At 35.1% G+C, this 18,149-nt stretch overlaps 1 protein-coding gene across 2 annotated transcripts in view; it reads right to left on the minus strand.

The window, feature by feature from the left end:
- Positions 1-2,620: 2,620 nt before the first annotated feature.
- Positions 2,621-18,149, minus strand: part of SRP54 (signal recognition particle 54) — a 43,242-nt gene continuing 27,713 nt past the window's right edge. For both annotated transcript variants that reach the window (XM_082737822.1, XM_082737823.1), the window contains exons 10-16: positions 17,702-17,802; positions 17,119-17,205; positions 13,768-13,841; positions 13,447-13,555; positions 8,022-8,192; positions 4,022-4,117; positions 2,621-3,119 (exon numbers count right to left, since the gene is read on the minus strand). In XM_082737822.1, the coding sequence (XP_082593948.1) occupies positions 3,028-3,119; positions 4,022-4,117; positions 8,022-8,192; positions 13,447-13,555; positions 13,768-13,841; positions 17,119-17,205; positions 17,702-17,802 (730 nt within the window). In that variant the 3' untranslated portion in view covers positions 2,621-3,027. The remainder of the gene's footprint in view (positions 3,120-4,021; positions 4,118-8,021; positions 8,193-13,446; positions 13,556-13,767; positions 13,842-17,118; positions 17,206-17,701; positions 17,803-18,149) is intronic.

Genomic DNA, 18,149 nt, shown 5'->3' on the forward strand with positions numbered 1-18,149 from the left:
AATTTCCTTTTATTGCCTTCTGTATGTAGGTATTTATTCACAACATCATATTTCCTTTTAGCTATAGGCACTATAGTTCTATTCAAGATGAGTACATTACTGCCTATCAGATCTAGGAAATCTTCTCATTAAAACATACTGTATTTGAACAAAATAATGATTATGCAACACACTTTGAAATCATTTTTACTACATATAAAAAGTGTTTAATTTTTTCCAAAAAATCCCTCCATAAAATTGCAATGCATTGTGTATACTTACCTTATATCTCATATGGCAGCAAATATGGTACTTCCAGAAGAATACTGACATCCATCACATTAAATTGCCTATTAATTTGCCCTTTGCTAGTACCATAGTTCGTTGAAACTAATTTCTGAGTTTTTGTTTTATGATTATATAAACATTGAAAGCTTAGGAATTACACCTAATTTTATGTTGGTAGATATTTAATTAATATTATAATAAAATTCAGGAAGGGGGTGCCTGTGTGGCTTAGTCATTAAGCCTCTGCTTTTGGCTCAGGTCATGATCCCAAGGTCCTGGGACAGAGCCCTGTATCGTGCTCCCTGCTCAGTGGGGAACCTGCTTCTCCCTCTCCCACTCCCCCTGCTTGTGTTCCCTCTCTCACTGTATCTCTCTCCATCAAATAAATAAATAAAAATCTTTAAAAAGATTAAATAAAATAAGATTCAGGAAGAATCCAATGTTACACAATATTAGATCTAGCTAGTGGTCTAAGCTGGGGCTATAACAGGTATCAATTAAAAGCTTAGCAACCAATTTTAACAACAGTGAAAAAAGGAAATTTGGTCAGATTATTTGATTTTGGTATATGGTACTTACACTGTTAAACATCAGTACTTTGACAAAAACTGTGAGGTTGGAAGGATAGCTTTTGTAACTAAAGATGTCAGACTGAGCAATTAATGCGGTCAGAATTTGAGCAAGCATCTCCAATTCCCTCATCTTATAGAAAAGAGATATGGAAGCTGAACTAGGAGTTCTGGTGTCCTTTGCCACTGTAATTTTTGCTTCCGAAAAATAAAATTTGCAACAGACACAAAAACACTTAAAAAAAAAACAATGACTGAGCCATCAAGTTTGGCCAAGAGTCCCCTTTCCTTCTTTGGTCAAAGTGAAAAGTGGTACCCTGAGGATAGAAATCACAGAAATGCTTGCACAGTAAAGGTGGTATCCATCAATTTAGTTAGAAACTAATTTGGAAAACAATATTTTCTCATTGACAAATTTCTATAGCTGGACCTTATGTCATTTCTGCAGAACACAAGATACATAATTTATAATAAGGTATACAGTGTTCTATAGGGATATGCTAAATTTTTAGCTGGTAAAAATAATTTAGTGGGATATAAAATCATTGCCCAAGTAAACAAGAAAATCTGTTGCATTCCTTATGTCATTACTTTTTTTTTTAAATGTCATTACTTTTTATTTTTTTTATTTTTTTTTTTATTTTTTTTTTTTTAAGATTTTATTTATTTGTCAGAGAGAGAGCGCGAGTGAAAGTGAGCACAGGCAGACAGAGTGGAAGGCAGAGTCAGAGGGAGAAGCAGGCTCCCTGCGGAGTAAGGAGCCCGATGTGGGACTCGATCCCAGGACGCTGGGATCATGACCTGAGCCGAAGGCAGCTGCTTAACCAACTGAGCCACCCAGGCGTCCCTAAATGTCATTACTTTTTAAAGATACTTTGGCCTTATAAGACCTTTTTTATTAAATTATCTGAGTTATAAAAAATTAATACTATAAAAACCAGCTATTTCACTCTCTATTACAAATCAATCTTTTGCCAAAGATCAATTCATTATAACTCAAAATACACTACTATATGATATCTATAATCTTCATGATGTCAATAATAAGTATAATAATTATTCTAGTATTTTTAATTCCATAATTTATTTAAAAAGTCACTTTTCTAAATGAAATATGTAACAATCCAGAGTAACCAGCAACCTAGTCCACCTTGTCACTGTCTCATTATCTTTAATATGTAATCGTGACAGCCTAATATATGCAATTATTTTCCCATTAGGAAGTCTATAAGTTAACTATCACCAAAGAACATCAGTTTCATCAAGCAGATTTTTTTGGTGTGGAAGAAAGAAACAACAAAATTGGCTTTTCAAAAAACCAAATATTGCCACTAAGGCTTCAAATGTATGAAGTTAAAAAATGGAAGCTATATACAAAACATTATATTATAAATGAAATTCACAATTTCAATTTTAAATGGCAGGCTTGAGATTTTTCTATGGCAAAATTAATGTAACTATTCTAGGTAAACAAAAATGCTTACTACTAATGGTTAAGTTATTCTACCATATTTCTGATTAAAGGTAGACTTGTAGAACTAGGTTTGTTTTGTTTTTAAGTAGGCTTCAAGCCCAGCATGGAGCCCAACACAGGGCTTGAACTCAAAACACTGAGATCAAGAGTCAGAAGAGGCTTAACAAACTGAGCCATCCAGGCACCTTATAAGACTAGTTTTAAGTGACATACAGCCATTGGTTTTTCTCTCTGCCTTTTAATGTGATCCACTGACATATTTAAATTATAAAGGAAGTTAACAACCCCTTAATTTATAACGAGTTTGAAGTTTATTTTACAGCACTTTTATTGAGACATCATGTAACTACTGACCAGGACTGTTTACAAATGCAGTACTTGGCCTTTGAGACAATTAAAAACTTTTAAGTACTAAATTTTACATCATGATTTGTTTAACTTAAGAAGTATTATGATGGTGAAAACTAACAGAAGAAAATCTAAAGCAAAAATATAATGATTTCCACAAAAACTATATATTCCTCCCTCATATCAAAGGAAGGGAAGTAGGAAGGAAAGAAGAAGAAAAGGAGAGAGGGAAAAAATAGGTGAGGAGAGAAAAATGGCAAGACAGGCAAGAAAAATACTTTTTTTCTCCTGTTTGCAAAAAGGAGGGAAACTCTGAGGTCTCAGCAAATAATGTAATCAACTGAGTCAGTTTATATTAAGGCATCTTCTTTACATATTATTGAATCCCATCATGCCTTTCATATTGCCAGCAGCACCCTGTTGAAATTGCCTCATCATTGACTGAAGTCCTGCCATACCACCTAGAGTAAAAATAGAGTAAAATCAGGTAATTATTAGGTAGCACTTGAAACATGTATTATTCTTACCAAATAGGTACTTTAACTTCTAAAAAATTTACGGGGATCTGATTACGATCTGATCATCAGCCTTAAAGAACATGCCAATTAAAAATCTGTATTATTAACCAGCATCCTTATCTATAAAACAGAAAAAAAAAATAACCTACCTCATCAAATTAGAAGGAATAAATAAGATAATATACGAAAAGATCTTAGAACAGTACCTGTCACACAGCAGTGAGTCAATAATTCTAAACAAAAGAATTTTTTCTGGCAAGTCCAAAAGAGTCTTGTTGTAAATAGTAACCAATTCTGGGGAGTGGAGGAGTTGTTTCATAGAAGTTACAGGAAGAAAAGAATTCACCATTTATTACACATCTATATGCCCTGAGCTGAACTAAATGCTTTCATATATATTAGCTCACTTAATTGTCACAATTTCCTGACGAGATATTATCTGTGATTTTACAAAAGAGGAAAATAAGGTTCAGAAAGTTTAAGGAATTCTCCATAGGTCACACAGCAAAAGTATAACTGGGTTTCAAAATCCTTATATAATTTCAAAGTCTCATCATTGAAAATATCCAGATTCCAAACTAGGACAAAAGGTCACTGGAACAAACATTAACAGATGATGATGAAGTACCTTGCTCAAAAATCACACAGATGGCAGCAGAAGAGGGAATAAAACCTCATTTATATAGCACTATTCCAACCATTCAACTTAGAATTCAGATGACTATTTCCCTCAAATCATACATCTTTTGAACAGATGTTTATAATATCACAACAGAAGGCTTATTAAAACTCAACCTTTATAAATTAAACTGTGTATTATAAACTGGCAACAATTTTGTATTTACCCATGTGATGAAGAACTCTTGGATCCATCATTTTGGCCATTTGTTGATTCAGTTTTGCCATCTGTGACTGACTCACATTCTTAGACATGTCACCACCTGGAAAAAAAAAAAAAAGGTTTGAGGAGAATGCAATATAATCAGTATTGTAGAAAGTTTAATGAATTGAGGAAAATTTTTAAAAAATCACCTACAACCATACTACCCTTACACATTATTTCTATTTGTACATATTCTCTTCTAATCTTTATCTCAAATACATACATATTTTTGAGAAAGAACAAGGGAAATTCTATACTAAGGGCCATTTAAAGGATTTTTTTAAGGGCTATGATTTTTGTTATTACAGAACTGTATACAGTGATTCTTGACAATAAGCTACAACTATGTTTAAAAGTCATATGGGAGAATGGCAAACAAAAACCTGACTTTATAGATAAGGGTTCACAGGGAAAGAGCCTGGGTTGCTGGTAAATTAATATAAAAGAATATGACTGAGAGAACATGAAGGTTTGCATATATCTAAGAAGCTATTAAAAATAATGGAAAAGCTTCAGAGAATGGAAAGACAAATAATATAAATCCATTTACCAATGAATTTCCACACACTTAACTGAAAACTCCACAGTAAAAAGGAAGCCAGTAAAAGAGATGCACTCTGAGGAAGAACAGATAAGAGCATCCCCTTTAGAGAAAAGCTGCTGTGGTCTCAAGAGACAGGAAGCAAAATAGATCACCGATTCAACAACAATGAGTAAGTAGAGGGTCTTCAGGCAAAATTATCTCAAAGGAACATTAATTCTGGTACTTCTCAAATGCATTATGAAAATGAACATGAAAGCTGGCTCATCTGAATAAATTATATGAATTAAGAAATATGAATAAGGGACGCCTGGATGGCTCAGTTGGTTAAGCAGCTGCCTTCAGCTCAGGTCATGATTCCAGGGTCCTGGGATCGAGTCCCACATCAGGCTCCTTGCTCAGCAGGGAGCCTGCTTCTCCCTCTGCCTCTGCCTGCCCTTCTGTCTGCCTGTGCTCGCTCTCTCCCCCTCTCTCTCTGATAAATAAATAAAATCTTTAAAAAAAAAAAAAAAAAAAAGAAATATGAATAAAATACATTTTTATAAAACATGGTAAAATCTGTGAAAAACTTTTCATGATTAATACATCAGTGTAAGATGTGAGTTCTGTATCCATTGGTAAATTGTCACAAGTGTTTGTTTCTGAAGACTTAAAATTTATAAGAAGAGCTTGGTGTAACAAGAATGTGTGTTACATCCACTGTCCATTCATCTTGATTGTGCCTTTACTGAGTAATCAGTGCTTAGATAAGTGGATCTACTATAGTTCTAGCAAGAATAGTCATCTATCTCTCTAAAATAAATAAATCTCTTTATTTATTTATTTATTAAAAAAAGCAGTGCCAGGGTAGCACAATTGGTTATGCGTCCAACTTGGTTTCAGCTCAGGTCATGATCTCAAAGTCATCAGATTGGGTTCCCTGCTTAGAGCAGTGTCTGCTTGAGATTCTCTCTTCCTCTCCCTCTGCACCCCCCCACACACATGTGCTCTCTTTCTCTCTCTCTTATTTTTTTTAAAGATTTTATTTATTTATTTGAGAAACAGCAAGAGAGAGAAAGAGGGAGAAAGCATGAGCAGAGGAGGGGCAGGTAGAGAGGGAGAGGCAGACTCCCTGCTGAGCAGGGAGCCAGATGTAGGGCTCGATCCCAGGATCCTCAAATCATGACTTAAGCTTAACTGACTGAGCCACCCAGATGCCCCTCTCTTTCTCCCTCTAAAATAAGTAAAAAAACTCTTTAAAAAAATAGGGTTATTTGGTGGGGCGCCTGGGTGGCTCAGTGGGTTAAGTTGCTGCCTTTGGCTCAAGTCATGATCTCAGGGTCCTGGGATCGAGTCCCGCATCGGACTCTCTGCTCAGCAGGGGGCCTGCTTCTCTTCCTCTCTCTCTGCCTGCCTACTTGTGATCTCTCTCTGTCAAATAAATAAATAAAATCTTAAAAAAAAATAGGGTTATTTGGGAAAGATGTTAAACTCACATGTGTTTAATAATCACTATTTGAAATAGTATGTGATGTAAGGAATTATAATCAATCTTAAACATGTTTGTCTAACTTTCCTCCCTGTCAAAAAAAAAACAACATAGGGTCACCTGGGTGGCTCAGCTGGTTAAGCCACAGACTCTTGATTTCAGCTCAGGTCATGATTTCGGGGTCCTGAGCTCGAGCCCCACATCGGGCTCTGCACGCAGCAGGGAGTCTGCTTGAAATTTTCTCTCTCTCTCTCTCCCTCTATTCCTCCCCCAACTCATGTGTTTACATGCTCCCCCGCTCTCTCAAATACATACATAAAAAAATAAGTAAAATCTTTAAAAAAAAAAGAAAATAGCATATAGCAAGCAAAGAAAGTAAGAAAAGTTATCAAAGACAAAAGGGAAAAAATATAAATACTCATCCTTTTTAGTAAGCTATTCAGTGGTATTGCTTCATTTGGAGATTACCTAATCAGTGTGTTTTGAAATAATAAATTCACTTTAATAGTGTAATACAGAAAAAAAAATTTTAAGAGAGGGCTAGGACAATTAGAAAAGTAAACTTATCTTTTGACCTTACACACTACACAGCAAAATAAATTTAAGATGAGATAAAAATTAGAAACCTAAAAAATAACACCTAAACAAGTAGAAAATGTAGGTGGGTATTTTATCAGCATGGGGAAGGTTTTTCTGAGCATAACAGAAATAAAAGAAAATGATAAATAGTCTTGGCTACATTAAAAATAAAAGCTTCCATTCACTAAAAAATACAAATAAAAATAAAAAGGGACTGGAAGAGATTATGCTGAGTGAAGTAAGTCAAGCAGAGGGAGTCAATTATCATATGGTTTCACTTATTTGTGGAGTAAACAAATAACATGGAGGACAAGGGGAGATGGAGAGGAGAAGGGAGTTGAGGGAAATTGGAAGGGGAGGTGAACCATGAGAGAAAATGGACTCTGAAAAACAATCTGAGGGTTTTGAAGGGGCGGAGGGTGGGAGGTTGGGGGAACCAGGTGGTGGGTATTAGGGCACGGATTGCATGGAGCACTGGGTGTGGTGAAAAAACAATGAATACTGTTATGCTGAAAATAAATTTAAAAAATTAAAAAAAAAAAAAGGCAAATGAACAGCGGGTAAAATACTTGCAGACCTAAACCAAGAATTTTCAAGAGTTACTACAAAGCAACAGGGGGGGAAAAAATGAGACAAATGAACAAGGAACCTAAGGGGTAATTCGCAAAGGGAATCCAAACCAATAAATGTATAAGGACATGTTAAACTTGAGTCGTAATCTAAAAAACACCTACTGAAAGAAACATTTGATCATTAACTTGGAAACATTAAATTATTACAAAATTCATTCAGCGTCTACCATGTAATCTGATTAAACAGACAAAACCCCTGGCTTCCCAGAAGACTACACAGGAACTAATGCCAGAACTGATACTAATACAGAAGCAGATAAGCCAGCCTAAATATCCACTGCACAAAACAAAGATACAAGCATAACCTGAAGAATATTCAGTGATTAAAACCTATATTCTAAAGAATATTTGGCAATATAGAAAAATAAGTCATGAAGCTTCAGAAGAAAGTATTAGTTATAGTCCCATTTGCAATGGGACCCATAGGATTCTCTGGGGAGATAAGATAATGGGTGTTTTAAGTTTCTTTCATATACTTTCTTATTCTGTCTAAATTTTCTTTAATATGTATTACATCTTCATAAAAACAAAATCATTAAGTTTGTTTTTAATTAGTGTTTATAACCTTGAATCTGAAAACAGAGAAATCACAGATCACATTCAAGAAGTTCTTAACTAGAACATGAAATTCAGCAATATGTTTCCCAATATTGGCAGTACTCCCCAGCTTTAATTTCAGTGTTTCAGCTTCTTTCTTTACTTTCACTATGTTAACTAATGAGGAGTCTGTTATTTTTCTTACCTTTGAAAAGTCCTTTGATACCGCCCATCTTTTTTACCATCTGTGCAAATTTGGTGTATTGTGTCAAAAGTTCTTGAACATCTCTTGTTGACACACCTGATCCTCTTGCTACTCTTTGAATTCTTCCTGGTTGCTTACTAAAAACCTTGGCACCATCAGTACTGTCAAGTTCTGTAGACAAAGATTAATTACTTTCATTTACATACACTTAAAATTCATTATTAAAACAGTTATGTACAAATACCATACACACACAAAAATAAAATGGTAAAACCACCACCTGATTTAACAAATGTTATCACCTGTCATGTTTGCATCTGATTTTTTTTTAAATTTTATTTATTTATCTGACAGAGAAAGAGAGATCACAAGTAGACAGAGAGACAGGCAGAGAGAGAGAGGGAAGCAGGTTTCCCGCCCAGGACCCTGAGATCATGACCTGAGCCAAAGGCAGAAGCTTAACCCATTGAGCCACCCAGGTGCCCCTGCATCTGATTTTTAAACATTAAACATAAACTATGTTTGTATTCAAAAGAACATCTATAATATTTGTAAGCTACAAAAACAATAAAAAATACACATGTACTCACTCCACCATTTAAGTAAAATAGAACATCTGAAAACCTTTAAAACCCATGTCCACCTTTTCCATATCTCATATCCAACTGCCCCTCAGAGCATACTAGAAGTATAAGGTATATTTCAAAAAAGAAAAGTGCTTGCTTTAGCTCTAAATAACTATTAACATTTAAATAATAAATTTAGGCATCTAAGCAACAGAAATAGGTAGGTTCTATCATCAACAGAATAATGGTAATCTTTTCCATATAATTACTACTAGTATTTTAATCCTTCCTGTGACATAGTGAGTTAATTCCCCCCAGTGTTTTTATAACTCTTAGAATATGAGATGTATTTCTTCTGGCTTTCACTGCATACAATCTCAGGAATGCAAGACTTTAGTCTAAGTTTCTATTATATCTGCATTCTCTCTACAACATCCCCCAATAAATGGTCATCTAGCCTCAGTCTTAATGTGCCCAGATAACCCACTATCTAGTATCTAAGATACAGTAATCTATGCCATTCTATCATACCTGTAATTATGGAAAATCTTTTCACATATTAAAATAAAACAAATTTGCCTGGCACCTCTTCCTATTTGCATACGTGTCTCCTTGCCAGGCACAAAGAATGAGGCTTTCAAATATTTGAGAGCTACCAAGTCTCTGGTGAATTCCTCTAGGTTACAAATTCCCAAATCTTTTGACTGTTTCTCTTATAACATAGTCTAGAATTCCACTTATTATTTTTTCAAAAGATTTTATTTTTATTTGATGGAGAAAAAAAGAGGGAGAGAGAAAGAATGTGCAAGCAAGGGGGAGCAGCAGAGGGAGAGGGAGAAGCAGCCTCCCCACCGAGCAAGGAGTCCAACATAGGGCTCGATCCCAGCACCCTGGGATCATGACCTGAGCTGAAGGCAGATGCTTACCAACTAAGTCACCAAGGTGCCCCTAGAACTCCATTTATTATCCTGATTTCCTAATATTTTCTAATTTGTCTATGCCCTCTAAGCATATAGTCCAGAAGTGAACTGTAAATACGGAGCCCATTATCTCATAATAAATTTACAGCCATTAAAACCTAAATCCCACTCCTCTGAAACAAGATGGAATTGGGAGGGAGACAAACCATAAGTGACTCTTAATCTCACAAAACAAACTGAGGGTTGCTGGGGGGAGGGAGGTTGGGAGAAGGGGGTGGGATTATGGACATTGGGGAGGGTATGTGCTTTGGTGAGTGCTGTGAAGTGTGTAAACATGGTGATTCACAGACCCGTACCCCTGGGGATAAAAATATATGTTTATAAAAAATTAAAAATTAAAAAAAAAAACCCTAAATCCATCTCATAAATACAGCTTTTAAGCCACACCTTCACTATAAAATATTATTCTATATTCTAAATTATGAATATTCTATTCTACATTATCTATAATATATAGATATCTACAATATCTATAATATTCTAAATTATAAATATCTATTCTACATTATAAAATATGTATTCTAACAGCTAAAGTGGAGTGAAGGAAAAGAAGACAAGCTATGACAGCACATCATGGTAAGTCATTATGACAGAATTAAACAAAAGTCAGAAGGGGACATAATTTAAAGAAGAAAGGAAGTCAGGAAGGTTCCATGCTGATGGTTCTTCTTTAACTGAGTAGTTCTAAAGGACAAATAGGAGTTCAATAAGAAAAAGAAGCAAGGGACATTCTACGAAGCAGAACATGGGATTTCTAGAATAAAAATAGTTTTGAGTAGAAGAAATGAAGCTTGGATAAGAGCTGAGATTTTAAAAAGTTGCAAAAGTAGGTAAGGACAAGATTATAACAGGATCTGTATGCCAGGCTTAGGAGTTTGGAATTCATTATGACAACAATAAAAAGTCACTGAAAGAGTCTGACCCTAGAATTTTTCTTTAAAGATTTTATTTACTTATTTATTTATTTGAGAGAGACCAAGCAAGAGCATATGAGTTCTCTAGCAGCGGGAGGGGCAGAGGGAGAGAGGGAATCTTAAGCAGGCTCCACACCTAGCAAAGAGCCCAACATAGGGCTCAATCTCATGACCCCAAGATCATGACCTGAGCAGAAACCAAGTCAGATGCTCAACCAAATGAGCCACCCAAGCGCCCCGATCCCAGAATTTTTTGTTTAGAAAGGCCATTACTGTGGCAGTGAGGAAGACAAATTGGAAAGAGAAGTGATAAAATCAAAAGGTAAATGTTAGGAAGCTACTATATAACAATCTAGGTTGAGAAATGATGAGTGTATGAACCAACTTAGAAACAAAGGAAAGAGGGAAGATATGAGAACTATTTAGGAAATGGAACTCACTAAACCTAAGGTAATGTTAAGGTTCCTGTATTCCACTAGAAGTGGTAAAATACTAATAGAAGTAATCTGTGATAAGTTAAATATATATGCATATTATAATACCAGGCAGTTCAATATGTATGCATATTGTAATACCTAAAGCAACCATTAAGAAAATTATTTTTAAAAATATATTCAGGGGGTGCCTGGGTGGCTCAGTGGGTTAAAGCCTCTACCTTCGGCTCTGGTCATGATCCCAGGATCCTGAGATCAAGTCCCGAATCAGGCTCTCTGCTCAGCAGGGAGCCTGCTTCCCAGCAACCCCCAACCTGCCTCTCTGCCCACTTGTGATCTCTGTCTGTCAAATAAATAAATAAAATATTAAAAAATATATATATATTTTCAGAAAAACTATATGTATTAAATAACCTAAAAATAATAATTATTATTCTATAATATTTATAGAATACTAAATAACATTCAAGTAACTCACAGGAACATATAAAAGAAAAAACCAGAAGAACAAAACTTGCAAGGAAAAAATAGGACAAAAATTCATTTGGCAGAACTAAATCCTAATATATCAATAATATATCAGTTAAAAGAGAGTGTATGAGAATATGTTAATAGAAAAAAATAACTCAATTACATGCTGTTGACTAAAACTCACTTTGAATGTAATGATACAGGCAGGTTAAAAGTAAAAAAGATAGAAAAAGATAAACAATCCAAACAACTGATTAAAAGAAAGCTCTATTAATATAAGACAAAACAGACGACGGACAAAGGAGGACATGACATACAAATGACAAAAAGGTCAATTTACCAAGAAGACAAAACAATCCTAAATGTGTACTGTACCCAACAAAAGAGCTTACCTGACAAAAAAATTATAGAACTAAGAGGAGAAAAGCTAGGCACTTCAATACCTTCATCTCCATAATCAATAGAACCACTAGACAGAAAATCAACAAGGATATAAATCTTGGTTGACCCCAGTTTCTAGGTTGGGTGACTGAGTAGACAGGTATCTATCAGATAGATGGAAGTGTTCCCAAGGGAGAAAACTGAATTTTGGATCCATGCCTCAGAAAACTTTCAAACTTATAAACAGACATGTCTGTCCACCATTTAGTGAGCATCTAGAAAAGAGGTGGTCCAGAGTGCAGACTCTTGAGCCAGAATGCCTGAGTTTGATGCCCAGTCTCTCCACTCTGTAGTTAGCACCCTTGAGCAAACAACTCAACTTTCCTGTATCTCAGTTTCCTAATCTGCAAAAGCTATATAATAATGGAATTTAACCCCAGAACTGTCTCTTGAGAGTTACTGTGATGATTAGATGGGTTAATGTATATAAAAAGCTCAGGAGAGAGTAAATACTCTAAATATGGTTGTTATTAATTCTACCTACAAAACTTTTTGTAGTGTTGAAGACACACAGATGAGAAAGACACAATCTTATTTGGGTTACTACGAAAGCCTAGAGCTCAGGAAAGAGGTAGAGACTACAAAAAAAATAATCAGTCAAGCAACAGAGAAAGTACAGATGTGGATGAATTATTCAAAGAAAATGAGCAGAATGAGAAGAAACATTGGCTGAGGACAGAACCTGTAGTATGCAGTCATTTTAGGGGCAGGCTGAAAAAGTATCTGGGTTAACAAGAAAGGTAAGGGTAAAATTAGTGAGATGGCATTAATAGAAGCCAAGAAAAAAAGGTGATTAACAACAGCCAATGTTTAAAGGTCAAGAAAAAGACTGAAAAAAAAATCCACTGGAGCAGCTCAGCAGGTTACTGGAAATCTTTGTATGATCTGTTTCCATGTGGTGGTGGGGAAAGAAGTTAGATTTCAGTAGTTTGAGAAAAATACAAACTGTTCTTTTAAGAAGTTTGACTGAAAAGAGAAAAAAAAAAAGAATAAAAAAGCATGAGGGAAGATAGCCCAGAAAACCTGAACTGAAGAATGTTTATATGCTGATATATAATGTAAGAAGAGACTGGAGATACAGGAAAGGATTTTATCGAGGGTATACTTTCCCTCTTCTGCTCACTCCTCCCCAACTTGTGCACGTACACACTCTCTCTCCCTCTAAAAAAAAAAAAAAAAAAAGACTGAAACCTTGAGAGCTTCAGTGCCAAGTAAGTTTGTAAACATTGCTTAAACTATCTCTCTTACAGATTCCCAATTCATGTAACCATATGACTGTTCTGAGGAGACTTATAATAAATAAACTTAGTAGTTTTTTAACCCAGAATCCCCTCATATTCATTTGACTACGGAACTCTCAAGTTATTTCTATCATCATCAAGAAGAACGAGTGTTCTCTGGAGAACACTTGGGAGAGTGTTTGGAAATGTACTAGATATTTCTATGAAGTCAATCCAATAGTCCTAACCCTTTGAATAAGAGCTTTCAAACAGCCATAAATCCATCTACCAATAATCTTCCAGTCTAAATTTTTCCCCATCTTGTCCACAAGAACACAAACTATCCACTTGCAAATATTCAGAACGTTGTCCTCTAAATCAAATAATCTGCCATCTTACCTTGATCATTCATACTATCCATTATCGTCATTAATTTCTTTAGCCTTGCCATTGACTCCTGTTCATTTCCTTTGCTCATAAAGTCTGTTCCAAAACCAGGGATCATCCCCTGAAATAAATATATTTAAACATAAAAATCAACAATAGTTTGAAATTAAATTGTTCAGAATGTTCACATTTAACTACTGGCTTTATTTTTAACACTAAGTTTTTAAATTTTTTTTACCCAAACAGCAAAAGTAATAAAAGCAAATGCATCTATTTTTAAAAATTTTAATGAAAAGCAGAAAAAAGAAAAAAAAAACTTTTAGGATAACTAACCAAGATCTGACTGAAGGGGCCCATTTTCATGATATTTTGAAATTGTTCATACATGTCTCGCAACGTAAACTGACCTGAAATACAATATAAATGGTTCAGATATATTAGATAATGTACATTTCCATTCAATAAGATTAATCTTTTCCTTAGTCATGGGTTCATCCTGAAGCACACTTATAAAACATCCAACTGATAAACATTCCTGAGCAGTCACTAGGGGCAAGATCATCGGGTGAATGCACTGTAGAATATAACACAGATTCTGTCCTAGAGAAACTCACATTCTATCAGAGAACAGGGACAAAAACAAATATGCAAAAACCTTGAAAATGAGGCAAACCAACTCTACCCACTAGGATGACTAAAAAGCTTGACAGCACCAAAAGTTAAAGAAGATGTGGAGCAAAAAGAACTCTCACATGTTGCTAATGAGAATGAAAAATGGCAAGACACTTTGGAAGATTATCTGCCTTTTCCTAAATAACTTGGCTGTCCACTGGACAGGAAAGTGATAGACTGTGGATGAAATACTACCCAGCAACAAAAGAACAAGCTACAGGTACATGCAACTAAATGGATGAATGTCAAAAATTTATGCTCAAAGAAACTAGCGGGGGGAGGGTGGGAGAAAGGACATAACTCTAGGAGTCTTACAATATGATGTACTTACTGGGAAGGAGAATGAGCAAACTTTGTAGTTAATGGAAATGTTGTTTCCTGATGGATATGGGTTATTCTGCATTGTCAAAATTGATAGTATCACATCCTTAGGAACCAAGCATTTCACTATGTGTAAATGAACTTAAATTAACAACAACAACAACAATCCAGAGTATTTTCTGTTTATGTCCTAAAGATATAACTAGAAAAGGTATTTGGGTTTTGCCGTTCTGTTAAATTTAAGGGGCAGTACAATATTTTAAGGAAACGTTAGAGCAGACAGCTAGAAATGCAAAAATAAACAACAGTAGAAAAAGTTAAGGCTGAAATACACATTTGGCCATTATATAGAAGGGACCATTGAAGCCATGACAGCAGATGAAATCCACTGTCATGGAACCCAAGTGAAGAATTTGAAAACAAAAGAAAGATAACACTTAAATATTGGGAACCAAGGTAAAAAAGAAAGATTACTACTTTTGCCCTTGGTGACCTCAGAAATAGTAGAATGCTAAGAGCAGAAGCAAAATGCAGATACAGGGAGAGACCTAAGAGTCAAAAAGTAGACTGACTAGGGATATAGTTTAGTGTGGTGGTGGAAGCACTGGTAGGGCTGTCCAGTAGAGAAGAAGGTGGGGAAAAGAACCTGGCAATGAGGGATAGAAATATTTGTACAACAAATATTTATTAAAGATCTACAAAGTACCAGAAATAGGTACTATAAACTTGAAAGGTGAGGAATACAGCTATGAAACTGACCTATATCTTCAAGCAGAGAAGTCAGATATCTAGTAATTGTGATGAACAATACAAAAATTATAGGGTGCAATGGAAACATAAAGCAGAGAGTTGTAACTCAGTCCAGGGATGAGGTAAAAGTATCCCTAAAGAAGGAGAGACTGAAGTATGAGTAGGAGTTACCTAGAATAGCTGGGGAGAGGAGGGTGGAAGTAGGAAGATGAGAGGACACCTGTCTAACAGGCAAAGGCACAGAGGTGACAGATAGCAGTGTACATTTGAGAAGCTGAGTGAAATTCAGCCTGCCGGCACATGAAATGTTAAAACAGCATCAAAAATGATATGGAAGGGAGTGCATGGGTGGCGTGAGTTAAGCGGCTGCCTTCAGCTCAGGTCATAATCCCAGGATCCTGGAATCGAAACCCACATTGGGCTCCCTGCTCAGCGGAGAGCCTGCTTCTCCCTCTCCCTCTGCCTGCCGCTCTGCCTACTTCTGCTCTCTCACTTTCTGTCAAATAATGAAATCTTCAAAAAAAAAAAAAAAAGTTACAGAAGATGTGACCAGATGGTAGAGTCTTTTCTTTTCTTTTTAAGACTTTAATCTCTACACCCAACATAGGGCTCAAATTCACAACTCTTAGATCAAGAGTGCATGCTCCTCCAACTGAGCCAGCTAGGCACCCCAATGGTAGTGTCATTTAAAAAACATCCTAAAGGCAATGGGAAGCCACCGAAAGATTTTTTAAAAAGGCAGTAATGGGATCAGACTTGCATTTTTTCAAAGATCATTTAGCTACAGTATTAAAAAAATAGATACAAGGGGAAGAATCCAAGAAACAGGAAGATGGTTAGAATAAACAATCTAGGCAAGAGATAAACTTGCATAATTGAAGGAGCCCTAGAGAACGGAATGGAACGAAGATATTTAGGAGATGGACTTACTAGGCCAGTTGACTGATGGGAAAAGGAAACGGCAGAGTGAATTAAGAAATAAGAAAGAGTTCACTACAACACCCGTTTCTGCCTCTGGCAATAAGACATTAGCATTCATTTAAGATAACAATCCAGTAAGACAGTAGGATGGGTAGATACAGATATGCTGAATTTGAAGTATGGATGGAACATCCAAGGATGGTCTAGTAAACATAGAGATAACGGTCTGAAGCTCCAGAGAAAAGAAGATGGCCTAGCATTGATCCCTGAAGAACACCAACATCTAAGAGAGAGATAAAGGCATTGGTAACTGACAAGGTAAGTGAGAAAAAGCAGAGAGGCAAGATAGTATGTGATAGAAATGGTCCATAATAATATATGTTGAAAGCTCCTGATTTTATATGTATCAATTGATTTAATCATCACAACTCTATGAAGAGACTTAGTATTACCTACTTTTTACAGATAAAGAAATAAAGGTTAAGTAATTTGAAAAAGTTATATAGCTAAAAATAGATCAGATATAAATTCAGGTTGATAGATTTAAGACCTTGAGCTCTTAATCACAACATATATTTCTACAGAAGTGGTCTTTAATGTGGTGTGAAAAAATGTGTGTGCTTTATTTCATTCTTTCAAATTTCTTTATATTTTATTATATATAATATATATACATATATATGCACACATAATTTATAAGTAAACAAAATTTTTTTTTAATTTATAAGTAAACAGATTAGAAAAAGTGTTCCAACTTACATTTAACCTGTTCTACTTCAAGAAACCCAACGAAAAACTTAATTTTAACCTGAAGGCAATTTGATTACAAGGAAGAAAACAAAAACACTCAATTCTACAATTGTCCACATATCTGAGATTTTAAATGATTTGCATATAATAAACATTTGATGAATCAAACTGTAATAATAGATTTATCATTTCAAACAAATTAACAGTAGCTTTATCGAAAAGAAATCATGGAAAGACATCTGAGAGCAAATGCTTTTGCTTCTCATATACCATGTTTCAACTTCTCTATAAGTGCTTCATTGTCATCCAACTTCAACTCATTGACTTTATCTATCAGTCCTTCAATGTCACCCATACCTATAAGACCCAAAAAAAGAAAAATTAACAACAGTATATGCTTTACATTATAAAAAAAAATACATGCCCACAGATAATACTCCTGTGAGATAGCAGGGCAGATGTTCTACTTTACAGGCGAGAAAACTGAACCTTCAGAGGTTAAATGACAAAGCAGGGACTCTAGCCCAAGGTTTTATTCCAATTCCATGATCTCTATTACCTGGTACAAAAAGTTTTACTACCATTCCCCCTGCTAATTACCAAAACTAAATATTTTTGTATTGTGCTCTAAAACTTTTCCAAACAACTTTCCATCTAATAGCTCATTCTACCACTCTCACCACAAGAAGCAGAAAACCATCATCCTTACTTTTTACAGGTAAGGAAAATAAATTGTAGAAGGTGATGATTTTCCTAAACTAGTCAATGAAAGGGTGGGATTAAAATCCTAATCTGTCCTAAAGATCCATGCTATTTCTTGGAGACTTCTCTATATCTCCACCACTGTACATACCAAGAAGCTTGCTGATGAAAGGCTGTGTTTTGAAAGGTTCAAAGTCATCTATGTGTTCCCCTGTACCGATGAAAATAATTGGACTTTTCGTGGCAGCAACACTGCAAAGAAAAAGAAAACAAAAGATAATCTCAAAAAGGCAAACAAATTTCTAGCAGATATCAAAGTAATTAGACAAAAGTACACAGTTCCAAGTTTCTTTTCACTTGTTAAAACAGAACAATATCAGAAAGACTCCAAAATTCTGTTTCTATTTAAACTTCTTTTACAGACCATATTTTGGTCCACTACTGGAATATATCCTATTTTAAAAAAATTTTTTAAGTTGGAGTATATATTGAAATATATTTTAAATGATCAATAAGAAAGCCATAAATACACACACACACACACACACACACACACACCATATAAGCCCAAGACACAGGACAATAGCATTAATGACACT

This window comes from Mustela nivalis (genome assembly GCF_964662115.1).
Source record: "Mustela nivalis genome assembly, chromosome: 6".
In the NCBI taxonomy this organism is placed as follows: domain Eukaryota; kingdom Metazoa; phylum Chordata; class Mammalia; order Carnivora; family Mustelidae; genus Mustela; species Mustela nivalis.